Source organism: Carassius gibelio, chromosome A13, assembly GCF_023724105.1.
Source record: "Carassius gibelio isolate Cgi1373 ecotype wild population from Czech Republic chromosome A13, carGib1.2-hapl.c, whole genome shotgun sequence".
Lineage (NCBI taxonomy): Eukaryota > Metazoa > Chordata > Actinopteri > Cypriniformes > Cyprinidae > Carassius > Carassius gibelio.
In genome coordinates this window covers 21,703,292-21,718,379 of record NC_068383.1, presented here as the reverse complement: position 1 = coordinate 21,718,379, position 15,088 = coordinate 21,703,292, and the positions used below count along the sequence as shown (strand labels likewise).

At 36.6% G+C, this 15,088-nt stretch overlaps 2 protein-coding genes and 1 long non-coding RNA gene across 3 annotated transcripts; 1 reads left to right on the top strand and 2 right to left on the bottom strand.

Moving 5' to 3' along the window:
* Positions 1-1,310: 1,310 nt before the first annotated feature.
* On the bottom strand, positions 1,311-7,813 carry LOC128026617 (leucine-rich repeat-containing protein 73-like). Its single transcript, XM_052613857.1, has 5 exons — positions 7,794-7,813; positions 7,425-7,585; positions 3,307-3,429; positions 2,865-2,965; positions 1,311-1,517 (listed from the first exon to the last, which is right to left on the bottom strand). The coding sequence occupies exons 1-5, from the start codon at positions 7,811-7,813 to the stop codon at positions 1,311-1,313; spliced, it is 612 nt and encodes a 203-aa protein (XP_052469817.1).
* A 657-nt stretch (positions 7,814-8,470) lies between these two features.
* Positions 8,471-9,279, top strand: LOC128026492 (uncharacterized). The gene is made up of 3 exons (XR_008186437.1): positions 8,471-8,606; positions 8,796-8,894; positions 9,025-9,279. It is a non-coding gene; the product is annotated as an uncharacterized LOC128026492 (long non-coding RNA).
* A 213-nt stretch (positions 9,280-9,492) lies between these two features.
* LOC128026491 (protein YIPF3) lies at positions 9,493-14,979 on the bottom strand. Its single transcript, XM_052613690.1, has 9 exons — positions 14,608-14,979; positions 13,788-13,997; positions 13,570-13,676; positions 13,438-13,483; positions 12,643-12,735; positions 11,614-11,745; positions 11,422-11,535; positions 11,206-11,329; positions 9,493-10,345 (listed from the first exon to the last, which is right to left on the bottom strand). Exons 1-9 carry the CDS (start codon positions 14,680-14,682, stop codon positions 10,215-10,217), a joined length of 1,032 nt encoding a protein of 343 aa, XP_052469650.1. The 5' UTR covers positions 14,683-14,979; the 3' UTR covers positions 9,493-10,214.
* Positions 14,980-15,088: the final 109 nt, after the last annotated feature.

The window sequence follows — 15,088 nt, the reverse complement described above, 5'->3', positions numbered from 1 at the left end:
GTAAATTTGAGCAGTTATCCTTATCCTATCGAGTGCAAGCACAAAACAGCTCCAGTTTCACATCACAGTCTTTGCCAAAAAGCTCTCACCCAGTCCTGAAGTCATCGGGACCATCTGTGAGCTGGAGGAGTCTGGAAGGGTCAGAGACAGTTTGGTAAACGTCTGAAATGTTTGAAGAGGACAGGAAAAGGCTATTCCAGCTCTACTAAAGATTCTTCTTTCGGGATAGTTCACATTCTCTCATCTTTTATTCACCCTCAAATCTGTTTGACTTTCTTTTAGCCAGTGCTATATGCTATGGAGAATATCCTGCCACTACTGTTCATATTTTTACCTAAGCTGCATTTATTTGATCAAAAATCCAGTATATTTTAACTCATATAGTGAAATGTTATTACAGTTTCAGATAATCAATATTTCTGTGCACTTTCAGCCCCATTGCTTCAGTATTCAGTGTCACATGATCTAATATCCTGATTTGCTCAGGAATTATTTGTATTATTTTCATTGTTAAAAACAAATGTGCTGCTGAATAATTGCAATTTAATTATTTGAAAAATAAAAAACAAATAACAGTGTAAATGTCTTTAATGTCCCTTTTTATTTAATGTCCTTTCTGTATTAATTTCTTTATAAAAAAAATAATAATAATACTGACACCAAACTTTTGAATACGCATGTGCAGTAATAGAATTGAGAAGGGACTGGGTCTTTCAACAATTTGGGCTGTTCTTCTGATAATAATATAACAGTCTTTCTGTAAAGATGGTTATGATTGGTTTTATGAGATGAAATACTTTTAAGGTGTTTTTTTTTTTTTTTTGTCAGCTTCAGTCCCCATTCACTTTGATTACATGGAAATGAATGGTCAGGATTTGCTTCTAAAACTCACCTTTTGCGCACAAAAGAAAGTCAAATAGGTTTGGAGATACATGAGGGTGAGCGATGACAGAATAATCCTTTTTGGCTGAACTGTTCCTTTCAAATTTACCTCTAAATCTAATGACTTTATGATATACTGGACAGAAAACTCACAATTCAGCCTTTATAAGCAATTCATATTTCTATTTCGTAAGTAGAAAGGATCGCTCCTAAATAATGCACGAGAAATGTCAGTTTCTGTACTTCCCTTTTGCCCCAACCTCTTAGAAGCAGTTACTCCAGGAAAGTCATCCCCACACAAAGAGGGAAAGAGAAAGTGGAAGAGAAATTTAAATGAACAGTCTTGAAGCAAAGAGAACAGGCTGAGAGAGAGAGAGAGAGAGAGAGAGAGAGAGAGAGAGAGAGAGAGAGAGAGAGAGTGAGGCTGGTCAGCCCTTACTGCTGTGGGGAACCCAGGCGGGTTTCTCCCTGGGGGGCACCGAGCATCCGCGTGCCTCTCCATCCCTACCCTCCTCCTCCTCACCTTCAGAGAGGAGATCTGAGATCTGCTGCTGCAGCTCATGACTGATGTCGTTCTCGGCTAGAACCAGCACACGCAGGCTGGTGGGGTAGTTCTCCACCATATCAAGGAAGACCTAATCACAGAGAGACAGGGAAAGGCCTGACCAAAATGAATATGCTCAAAGCATGAAACATTACTTGTAAAGAATTGGGAGGAAATGAAGTGCGATGAAATCTCTGTGCTGTTGGTTGCAAGATGTTGCTACCTGACCAACAAGAATGCTGGTAGCCAAACCGTTGACGATAGCCTTTGACTTCCATAGCAGGAACTACTGTTTGGTCACCAGCATTATTCAAAATAACTTCTTCTGTTGAGGACATAAGATGAAACGTATACAGGTTTGGAACAAGTGGAGGGTGAGTCATGTTCTTAGGTATATACTAGTCTGGACCTCAGCTGTTGAGGAGGGTTCACTACTGGAACATCGAGCAATTTTAGTTGAAGACCTCTAAATTAGACAAAATATTCAATAAACAAGCATGCAATTGGTGGACAATTAGTAGAATATAATAAATGATGAGTGTTGGGTCAGGGTGTTTGTATGCCTTAAGGTGCAGTCACATTAGCGAAAAACATATCTACTGTCAATAACATAACAATGTATGGAGCACAACTCACATGGAAGTGTGAGAAGGAACGCTGAGAGCATGAATAAGACATTTCCTGTACAACTTTGCCCTCTAGTGGAGAATTATGAAATATTCTACCTCACGTTGAAAGTCTCAAAGAAAACAGAAAAGATGAGAGAGCTTCTAAAGGAATAGTTTATCTGTTTAGTGATAAGTGGTGTTGGTTTGACCTTCTTTCATGAAACGCATATAAAGATTTATAAACCCAGACATTCAGTTTAACATCTCATTTTTTTGTTTCGCAGGAGAAATATAATAAAATGATGCCGCAGTCACAAGAGGGTTACAGAGGAATTATGGCTTAAAGCTGTGCTTAATCCATTATTTTCCCCCACAAGTGCTATTTTTCAGCAGGTGGGGATAGGAAAAGCTTTTGGATTAATCATCTGGTTTATATCTGATCTACATCTCCTTTCAAGGGCAAAATGAGTGAAGCCACCACACAGATTACATTACATGCATCACACAGCACTTCCTCACCACATGATCTTACACATAATTCACCACTCATTTAAATCAACAAGTAAAGAGTATCTGTGATGCAGGAGTGGCAATGAATTTAGAATTGGAATTTAATATGCATTAACATTAGTTTTGGAGATCATACTATTTTCTTTCTTCCCAATTAACCTAAAAATGAACATTCCCATCACTTTTTTCTTCTGTGGAATTCTGAGCCCTTTAAGGCATGCTATCAGCCTGAATTTGACTATATATAATGTAAATGTTAAGAAATAAATATAGTCAAAAGGCAGCATGTTTCATGAAGCACTTCTGAGTTTGGAATGTACCTGTGCTGACTGATTGGTGAGGCCTGTTCCCTCCAAGTCCAGGACTTCAAGTATTCGACTGGATGCGACAGAGACAGCCAGCATCCCAGCGATGTGATCCCCTGGAAAGCACAGGCATCGGAAAAGCTGAGACAGAGACTCTAAATGCAAGGTGCAAACCAAGGGCTTTTCAAAGTGCAAACCCAGCATTTCTCCGGCAGAAAGATTTGCACGCTTGGTTTCATTCAAATAAATGTCTCAATATATATATCATCTACACCATCCCCTGTACTTCAGGCAAAGATTTGCTTCCTTGAATTAATTGTTAAATAGATTTATATCAAACTAAGGCACACAATTAACTTTACAAATGTTTGGTAAACTATTGAGCTTATTAATACTGATTAAAAAGGAAAATATAACTATGTATCAGCATACATCCATATGTCAAAACTGAGCTCACCTAAGAGGTTGTAGTCGAGGTTGAGGACCCGTAACTGTGAGGTATGAGCCACGGTGATGGCCAGTGGAGCCCAGCCCTGCGTGCTGACAGCTGGGTTGGCACTCAGTGTGAGCTCTTTAAGTCCTGTGCAGTGTTATTGATCACATAAAAGAGCGTTGTTAATTCACTATACGTAGATCCTCATATAGATCCCTCGCTATAGATCCACTATAGATTTAAAGCTACTGCTGCTACAAGTATTTTTTCATTTGGATATACATTATTCATAGAACTGAACAAATTTTCCCAAATTACACACAGAAAAACCACTCTCAAAATTCACAATAAGAACAACGACATTTGGAAGATTTAGTAATTTGAAACAGTTTTGAAGTTAATTAATCTAATTTCATGTCTCTGGATAATAGTAATCTGTGACATTATACTATGTAGATTATCAAAGGTTTGCGTGTCTGTTTGTTAATAAGGTATTTGTGGACAGATTCTTGTTTTTAGATTTGCAGAGTGAAAATATTGTTTGGCATGTTGTTACTAGTGTTATTATTATTATGTTTTAAGTGTAAAACATACTGTTATTCAGTGGGTTATTAGTGAATAATTCCATGGGTTTGGTGTATATATTGTTGCTATTATGACAATTTAAATTATATATGTATATTTATATACAGTAGGCTACAGACCAAAAGTTTGGAGACACCTTCTCATTCAAAGAGTTTTCTTTATTTTCATGACTATGAAAATTGTAAATTCAAACTGAAGGCATCAAAACTATGAATTAACACATGTGGAAACACTCTTGGCTTTCTCTTGATGAGCTTCAAGAGGTAGTCACCTGAAATGGTCTTCCAACAGTCTTGAAGGAGTTCACAGAGAGATGATTAGCACTTGTTGGTCCTTTTGCCTTCTTTCTGAATGAGAAGCTGTGTCCAAACTTTTGGTCTGTACTGTATATTTATATATGTGTGTATATATATATATATATATATATATATATATATATATATATATATATATATGTGTATATATATATATATATATATATATATATATATATATATATATATATATATATATATATATATATATATATATATATATATATAATACACACACACATATTTATAGAGAGAGGGGGGGGGGGTTCTAAAACACAATAAATCCATTTTGATTATTTTGAGTAAAAATGTGTTTTCTTTATCAAGAAAGTGGCAAGATCAAAACCACTATTTCTGTTTCAAACTTTAACATAGCATATTTAGGTTATAATAGCATTAAAAACCCAAATCAATATGAAAGTTATTTTTCAAATTAAAACTGATGAAAATACACAAAGTAAGTTGATCCACATATGACAGCCTCTGAACTTGGTCAATACTAATTATATTATATCATAATCAATACTTATATACAGGCACTGGACTAAAAATACATCCACCAGTCATCACTTCCAAAATGAATTCAACTGGTCATCTTGTTAATGCTATAAATTAATTACAGCAATAAAATAAAATTTAATCATGAACAACATCACATTAGACCACAGAAATTCCAAAGTGATATTTCCCTTACAGTCAACTTCCAAAAGTGCATTCATCTTTGCCATGTTACATTAATTTAGTTGACTAGTGATATGTGCTGTATTAACAAAAACATAAGTGTTATTAATAAAAACACTAACACTTGACAAGCTATGCAATATCGCGCTCATAATTGAATGCGATTTAGTGTAGCTTGTCAATGATCTATGACTCAGTGTATTAAATGCATCTGAATAATTTCCATCTGAATAATTTCCATCTGTTTTTTGGTTATTTCTGTTTACAGTGCGTGGAATGGTGCGCTGTGATTGGTTGTTTCTGTTTACAGTGCGTGGAATGGTGCGCTATGATTGGTTGTTTCTGTTTACAGTGCGTGGAATGGTGCGCTATGATTGGTTGTTTCTGTTTACAGTGCATGGAATGATGCGTTGTGATTGGTTGTTTCTGTTTACAGTGCATTCTGCAAAAAAGGGAGAGTGATGTTTGTCACGGTCTGGACAAAAGGGAGAAAACATGACCTAATAACTCTGCGAATATTGCATTTTGCGTACAATTACAAAAGGACTTTTCAATACTGTCCAGATACAAGACTCATTTTGGTGGAAACTAAAGAAAAAAAAAGAAAAAAAAAGAAAAGGCGTTATCACATATATACATATTTAATTGAAAATGTCATAATAGCAACAACATGTACATCAAACTCATGGAATTACTCAATAATGACCCAATGAATCACAATAGTATTACATTTAAAGAGCCACACAGATGGGAAATCAAAAATTACCTGTATTACAGTGTATGATGTAGCTGTCCATCAGTGTAAACAATGTGCAAATAATTAAACCAAAAAGTACACGATTTATAAAGTTATTGGCTTCTAAAGTAAGGAGTCGACTCTGAATCGCTGAAACGTGTCGTTATAGATTTCAAATCTTTTGCCCATCTCTATGTACGTCACTAGGAACACTTTGCATAATAATCTCCGCCTACCGTCTTGGGAGAAACGGAACTCTGACCTGCCCCCCCCCCACACACAGACGCTCTGGTTGGTGTGAGAGCATCATGTCGAGGAGACAGTGTGTTTTTAATTGTAAAGGCAAGTTTGTTTTATTTTCACTGCCAAAGAATGAAGATCAGAAGAACCAATGGCTAAAATTCATTTTCACCACAATACCAGAGCAGTACAACAAATCCCTTTTGTTCAGTTCACAACATTTTACTGATGACTGCTTTTCTAATCTCGGTGAGTACAGCGGGATTTTCAAAGCGTTTGGCCATAAAAGATGGTTCATTACAAACTTTATTTAGAACAACAAGCATCTCCGAATCACAACGCGAAGTATGATTATGAAGTTATGTGTTTGTTTTCTCCCGAGCGTCTTATCAGTATGTGTGCTGTCTGCAGCCTTTGTCTGCGCTGATCGTCATGTACAAATACGTCATTAAAATGAAGTGTAACTCCGTGAATACTCAACGAAGAGACATGAGAGAGATATCTATAGAAAGCTTGACATGTCTACTTTAAAACTAAACAAGTGCTGCCGAAAACAGATATTCTGTGATAAAGTAATCCATATCAAAACAACGCGATGTCCGTTTTTCACGTCTCCCTTCATTATATCTAATGTGACCACACCCCCGCGTTGAACGCGCTATTCAGATTCAAACTGAAGCGCGTGGCTTGAATACACCCACACAGAAGAAAAAGCAGCGAGACTGTTCAAGTTTTTCATTTTACTGTTTGCTTCGCTGTGAGAGGAATAAGACATAATTCACCCCAAACAGATGCTAACGCATAGTTTACCGTGGAGGTGTGTGCGGAACAACCAATCAAACCTGACTATGTCATTGACCAATCAGAACACAGCTTCGCGCAAACCGTTTGGGGATCTCTGAGAATTGAGGTAATTTTAAAATGATGTTTTGACAAAATGACAATGTTTTTTAACCTTGGACGGATTTAAACCAGGACTTTTAAACAGTGATAGGAAGCTTAGAATTGTCATCTTACTGGCTCTTTAAAACACTTATAACACTAGTAACAACATGCCAAACTATATTTACAATATTCACTCCACAAATCTAAAAACACGAATGTGTCCACAAATTCTCCTTATTAAATAGACACGCAAACCTTTAACTGTAGTCGAGGTTGAGAATAATATCAAAAGTCATTTAATACACTCTGTAAAAGTTCCCAAGTATCCAAAAGTACCCAAGAGGGCTTCTTGCCCCAGGCCACAAAGAAAATGTTTCAAAACATGTTTTTCTATATTAGCTATGTGTGCTCACAAAGGTATTGTGCCAAAGCACTGAGAGCTGTGGAGTTTGGGGAGATTTGCAGAAGTGTGAAAGCAACAAAAATCTGTCAGTTTTGCAAACTATATATATTTCTGGCATATTAGCATATCAAATGGTTCCTTGGAGTATTGAATCAGCCAACTGAAAATGCTGTAATATACACTAAGAACTCTAACATAATGTATAATATAACTAACTGCTTATTTAATCTCATTACATTTTTTTAATGGAAAGTGTCTTTAGTAAACACTGTTTCCTGGTGAAGCTGAGATGTTTTACCTGATTTGGCTCCATCCGGAGGAAACATGCCACAAATGAGACAAACTTCCTCATCTCCAAGCATACAGTCACCCAAATCCAAGGACACCAGTGAGGGGTGAGTGGAGAGGGCTCCATGCAGGGTGACCTGTCCTGCATCTAAAAGTGGACTTCCATGGAGACTATAAAGGCACAGGAAATGGAGACAGAGACAGAAATTATGTTCTGTGCATTTCCTGAAGAAAAGGACAATTCTTTCAAAGCAGCAAAATTGTCTCAATTATTGGTTCAGCATTAAAAAAATATATAATAATAATAATAAAAGTGTGGCATTTTGAAACAATTATTTGAACTAATTAGAAATTAGTGGTGAAATCACTATGAGAATACCCGCAACAGAAGTTGTACATTTCTGTAAAATTATAGGAATTGCAGGGAAAAAAAAAAAAAACAGTTTTTCACACACATTATATCACAAAGCAAGAACCCTGCCAATTAAATGCTGTAATAATTTACAATGTAAAAAAAATTAACAGAAGCCTGTAATAAAAATGAATTTGAATAAATAAAAATATTATTAAAATTCACACATTATTTGTCACATGTGTTGGTAATAGGAAGATTTTCCACCTGGCTACCACCACAAGTATATTTCAAAGCTGTGGGAAGCACTGAAAACCATGTTAAAAATAGATGGAGCAGACAGGGACAGTTAGGCCTACATTTCCCTTATGCAGGCAATTAATATGAAATATGTCACACACAATTACAAACAAACAAACAAACAAAAAAACATGAGTTTGTGAAAAGACCAATCACAATTCAGTATGCAAACGATCTGAGAAACACGACCAGCCTCACTGAGCTAATATTATAGTGACATAATAGAAATCCCTAGGACCTGGATAGCAAACTTTCTAACAATGTAGGTCAATGGGAGTCCTTCAAACTTTAATTTTATAAACACAAATAATATCTATACTTTATATAGCCTAGTACGTTTAAGAAAACATTGTTCCCAACTCACCAAAGAAACAGGCTTTAGGCGACTCCAGGTTTGAAGAAATCCGCCTGACCGCGACGCGACGCGAGCGTGCTGAGCGCGCGTGTGAGCGGAAAATGGGCGAGAGCTCTTGCATGAAATAGAACATCGGGGCAAGTTGTCACATACTTCACCCTATGAACTTCATCTTATTTCAGAAAGTGAGTTTCTATACATACTGACAAGTCCTCACTACAAATAAATACTACTACTACTAGCTATAATATTTTTCAAAGTGTAACTTTTAATTATTTCTAGTCACAGATGTAGACAAAGGTATTATATTGGTGAAACATGTAAGCTTTCATGTTGTTTACATCAAATTCTGTCCATATCTGACTCGTCAACAGAAATCCAGACTCAGGCAACCCTTTTCCAATTTTCGATTGTCCAGTTTTGGTGAGCCCATGTGAATTATATTGAGCTGCTGTAGCCCAGAGATCCCTCAGGTGAAACAAGTGATTATTTGAGTTATTATTAGGTTATTTGAGTTGTCTTTCTATCAGCTTGAACCAGTCATTATCCTCTAAACTCTGGAGTCAACAAGGCATTTTCATTTTCTCTTTTATTTTTTTTCAGAACATCCTCTGTAAACCCTCGAGATGGTTGTGCATAAAAATACCAGCAGATCCGCAATTCCTGAAATTAGATCTGCCGGTCTGGTCATGCCACATTTAAAGTCACCTGAACCAGCTTGACCATGTAGTTACTTCTGTGTGATTGGCTGATTAACGAGCAGCTGAACATGTGTTCCTAATAAACCAAGTTGCAGGAGAGTGTGTATAAACCACGGATGTTCCTGACTCTCAGTAAATGCATATCTAGAGTTGTACATTACAGGTGCATCAACATCTAAGAAACTATTTCCATTACTTTTTACAGCTTTCATTATGCTAAGTCAAATGATTTTTGAGTTGTGACCATTGTTACTGTTCAGAGCATCAGCTACTGTAATGTGCAGTAATAATACAAAATACAGTGTGTATTATCTAATCACTTTAATTTGAGTCTAAATTCAAAGTATTAAACATGTATTCCGATCACAAATAAGGACAACAATGTTTCTTTATTTTCTCTTCTTTACAAGAATCCTTTAAATAAGAAACTCACACGTAGAAGACAACATAATGAGAGCCGAAACCATGGCTTTAAATAGCAGGAATCAGACTGCTGGCTAAATACGGATTAGGAAGAAAACAGAAAGTTTGCATGCTCCATAACAATCTTTCTCATCTTCAAATTAAATATCATTGCATTTCTATATTTCTATGCACTTTGCTTTCTGGTCAAGATTTCTCTATCGAGTCTTGATAAAGACTTCCTTTGCAACTGTGAAAATATCTACCAAAAATGATCACTCTTAAACGGAGACGGTCTGTGAGGACAGTGAGTGCAAACAGCAAGCTGCATTTAATGTCAACAGGGTTTCTGAAGAATTAGTATCAGCATCCTTAAGGAACTCTTACATATTCGGAGTAAACCGTTCTAATTTTAGGTAATATGTACCTGGACCCTTAACAAAAATGCATTAAGAAAAGTGTAGAGTAAACGGCATAGTGTGTCAAAATTGTCTCATCATAACGCGAGCCAAAATCAAGTGAAGCCACGCTTTAAGGTCTGTTCGAAAGCGTCAGGAACAACAGATGAAATACAAACTGAGCTCCGACCTAAGGTGCTCAACTGAGACTGCTCCATGATTTTGTGATGCCCTGACCCTACATCTGTACACCAGCATCACTGGACAAATACATATATATATATATATATAATCACTGTGACTGTACAACTGCAGCTATTGACTTGATGGTGGCATTTACAACAGCATTTGCAACAACGGGAACATCTCTGGCCACTCTCTGGATGGGTGGGATGTTCGGTCCTTCCAAGGTGTCCAGAATACCTGAAACAGAAAGACACAACAATGACGGCCCCCGTAACACTGCACAATCCTGACTGTAGCTTATGCTTTTTTTGAGGGGATTTTGGCACTAACACTAAAAGGTCACACCAGCTGGACTTGCGATGTGTGACAGAAATGTTGCGACTGCAGTGGATACATTTGTGCTTCATCAGTGGACAGGATTGTCTTACATTATTTACATAAGAAGGTTAACAAATACATGCATGTACAAGACGTTCATGCACAGGTAAGAACTACACATGCACCATGTTTCAGACCGTTACCTTCCTTAGGTTAGTATTTTGGATTTAACTGCATTTGCCATGACACTGATATAATTGATACTTATATATATATGTATGTATGTATGTATGTATGTATGTATGTATATATATATATATATATATATATATATATATATATATATATATATATATATATATATATATATATATATATATATATATTACATTACAGACTTTGCTGTAGATGTAAAGTAGTAATATTGCAATTATTTTAATGCAACTTTTATTTTGACTCATGATAAGACTATCCTTTGCATCATCACTCCTGGATGTCTCAGCATGCATGTATTAAGATGTTTTATATATAAATATTTTTAAACAAATGCTGTTGTATATTACCATGTATTGTTATATTAGTGCATATGAATAAATAATCATCCAAAAACATGAGTAAATGTTTCTTTGTGTCCATTTAACACTAAAAAGTGAAGATTTTTTTTTCTAAATATTTTTACTAGATTATAACTGTGCTTTTGATTTTATTGGTATTAAAATGTGAAATGCATTTAATTTGTTCAGCTGAATTTTAGCATGCTCTCAAGACTCATGTCTTACCTTCAACCATCTTATGGTAAGCAAAGTGCAGATAGAGCAGAAAAAGCATGTGAAGAGCGGCCAGGGTCCCACACAAGATGAGGCGAGGACTCGGACCAACAGTTCGGGAAATCAGCACAGCCACCTGTAAGAACGACAACAAATCAATGACGATAAAATATGATATGGTGACAGTAACGCATGCATAATCTCAGCCCTCGTTCATTTTTTCTTTACCATGCGAAGAGTAGAGAGTCCTCCAATCACCAGCCAGAGAATGTAGAAGAGCGAGTGGAAGTGGACATTGTAAGTGATGAAAAGGACCGTACAGTGGCCAAAGAGACCATAACCCTGAAAACAAAGATGATATGAGACACCCACTCTAAACAAACCTATCTACTCTCTTCATGGGAAATGTGAGGTACGTACTAGCAAAGACAACATCTGCAGCATGGTAATCTGAGCGTTGCACAGGTAAGCAAGGAAATAGATGAAGGAAGACACTCCCAGCCAGTATCCAAAACAGGTTCCAATGGCAGTTCCCATCAGCGTGCCCTCTCTCTGTTTCAACAAACAAACAGATATATTTGATCATAAGGGTGTGCAATATCACAGTCTTTGACCATGGACCAGTAAAATGTCAACGGGAAAACTCAACAGGACACAAAGGTTTACTATTAACTTGCCAGTTAAACATTTATGCTGTTCTGAAAAGTTGTTGTCTCTAAAGTGAAAGTAAACAGTTGAGAGAAAAACGAATGCATGTCTGTATATTAGATGCGTGCGGGTCTTAAAGAGACAGTAGGCTAATAATACTAAACATGCTGCTGCTCTTTAAAGGGATAGTTCACCCTAAAATGTAATTTCTGTCATTGTTCATTCACTCACATGTCGTCCCAAAACTGCATTTCTTTCTTCTGTTGAACACAAACGAAGACATTCTGAAGAACGTGGGTTACCAAACAGTTGCTGGTCCACATAGACTTTTTCACTGTGAACCAGCAACTGTTTGGTTACCCACGCTCTTCAAAATAACTGTTACGTTCAACAGAAGAAAGAAATTCATTTAGGTTTAAAACAACTTTATAGAGAATAAATGATAACAGAATTATGTTTATAAAACACAAAGAGAAAAAAAAATCACTCACTGCTCACTGACTAATAGAGTTGCTTTAATAAGAATTAATGTATAATTTATACAGTTTTGCATCTGTTCATTTGATTTCTTGAATGCTACTGCTGAATTAATTGAGAAACAAAGCACTGCTTGTATTTGTATATTATGTGTCTTTGTAATGTGTCTTTTACATTAAAACAGGGAAATTCGTTTGGCTGTACTTCTCTGACAACTTGCAAAAGAGTAAAAACCAAAATGACAAAGAATCGTGATTTTTCAGGAGAAGAGAAAAAAAAATTCACAAATGTTGTGAAATGTTGACATAGTGGAAGGTTACTCACAATGACGGTTCCTGATGTCTTCATGCCATGGAGCAGGATAGCCACCATAGTGAACACCAGCATCATTGGTCCATACAGCTCCCCAGCAACTTTCTGGGTTTAAAAGATAAAAATGATGAAGAAAAAGTACTGATAACTGCGGTTACAGGTCTGCACTGGCCAGTTAGCTTTTCAAAAACCTTGAAACTAAATCAAATGTTAATTAAATAACCCTGTAAAGCTTGCAAAAAAAAAATTAAAAAATAACAGTAAATAAATACATTTGTTTACACACTATAGCTCCTAATAATTAGTAAGATGATAAAACTATGATCAAACATATAATGCAATGCAATGACAACTGATAAATAATCAAATAAACAGTCCTCAAAAGCCTGATGATCATATTTGATACTAACATTTAAACATGTTTTTTTTTGTAATCAGTCCAGTAACTGTTCATCTTGTAATAATACAAACAATATCAAAGTTATTTTTACGTTTATTTAAATCTAACCGCAAAAAGACATGTAACACAACATTTTTACAACTATCCTAAAAGACCATTTACTTACTAAAAGTATAAATTCACAGTCAGTAAACAGAAGAAATGTTAGATTATGTACCACAACTTTTAATTATGTTGATAATTTAGAGGCATCGGAAAGTTGTGTTTCAAATCTGATACAGTGGACTTTATAGTGATAATAATATCAATCTCTCTCGCTGACGGATGCCAAACCGCTGCTCTTCCAATACAATTAAACTTGCTTTCTGTTGTTTCTTGCTCACAGCTAAAACGATCAAGTGTCTCACCTGTGGAAAGTTGATCATGCGGACTGGGATCAAGGATTCGATCAGCCTGTGGATCAAGCAGTCGGTTAACGGAGCCAGAATCAGTGATGCTGCAGCAACAGACATCTTTAGAAAGCCTGACGTGCATCTCACCGGTTTCTGACTTGAATAGGCTCCACGTCGAAGTACGGCCGGAGAATGTCAATATTTGCGTACAGATTAAATGCTTTTGAGGCCTGTCGCTTTCCTGCCTGCCATACCTGTGTGGATACAACATGTATTAGTACTCTCGTCTACACAGAGCCAAACAGAACTATGAACGCTCTTGTGAATCATAAAGCGAATTAAACAAGTTCCTATTCCTCTCTCACCTCATCGGCCACCTGTCGGCCCAGCTGTCCCTTCAAGCCCTTGACCCCGAGGAAGTCTCCGTCCTCTCCGCTGTCCTCCTCCGCAGCTGCAGCCTCGGCCGTCACCTCCTCCTCCTCCTTCATACGCTGATGCATCTCGCCCATATCCTCAAAGCTGGAGCCGGACGTGTCGTCCATGTTCTCCATGTCGATCACCGCCGAGCCGCTGCCCTGGGGTCAGTCACATTCAACAACCAACGCAGTGTTAAAAAAAGGCTCAAGTCTGTCATTTAGTGAAAAACTCATGAAGCCGACTATACATTTGTAATAGAGGATGTGACGATGCAACAAACAGGACAAGTTTATTTTGTGCACAGTTTATAAAGACTATGATATAGTGTGGATGTTAAACTGCAATAAGGTTTTTTTTTTTTTTTTACATGGTATAATGGTAATACCGTGGTTATCTGTACATATAACAATCTAACAGCATGTGTCTCAGTTGTTGTTGTTTTTTTTTTTTGTAAAATAATTAGCCTCATCCACGTTATAATAGCCTGTGTGTACAAACTCGTTTACCACAACAGATATATTACACTGATGAGTTATTAGTTAATTATATTTCATGTAAAATAAAGGAATGCGCAAGTTGTGAATGAAAACGCACATACACACCAGAGTAAATATATCAAAGATACAATAAAATATACATTGTACCAACACAATTTCAAGAGTTCGAGGTCAGACTGAGCAAACCGCACTACGCTTGATTAAGAGAGAAACAAACGCGTGTATTTCATTAGTTCTGTCGCTGTGATGATGATAAGCAGAGGTGAATTACCTGCATGATGGTATTGTTCTCGAAGCTGCCCCATGGTTCCGTGCTCGTGCTTCTGCTTCCTTGTGATGCCGACATTGTTTCGCTCAAACAGCTTCAATAATATAATAATAATAAAGGTTAGCGGCTATAATGTCAATACTGTACTGTCTATAGTTTAATTCTAGTGCTCATTATGGTTTAGCGATCAAAAGTTTGTGTGAACTGTTTTGCCAGCTGTACGGCGCTAAACTATGACGCGTGACTACGAAATGTCTGACGCTACTTCCGCGAATAAAATACTTCCGCGTTTGATCATGTATACAAGTCTTCCAATATTTTCATGTTAACTCGTATTCATCCACATAGATGTTGATTGTATACAGAAAAACAGTCTTTTTAAAGTGTCAACATCGGGGAAGGATACTATGTCATGTCAAAATAAAAGTCATGTGACATGTTATCGTGTGTGGTGACAAAACAAACAAACACTGGAGTGGGTAGA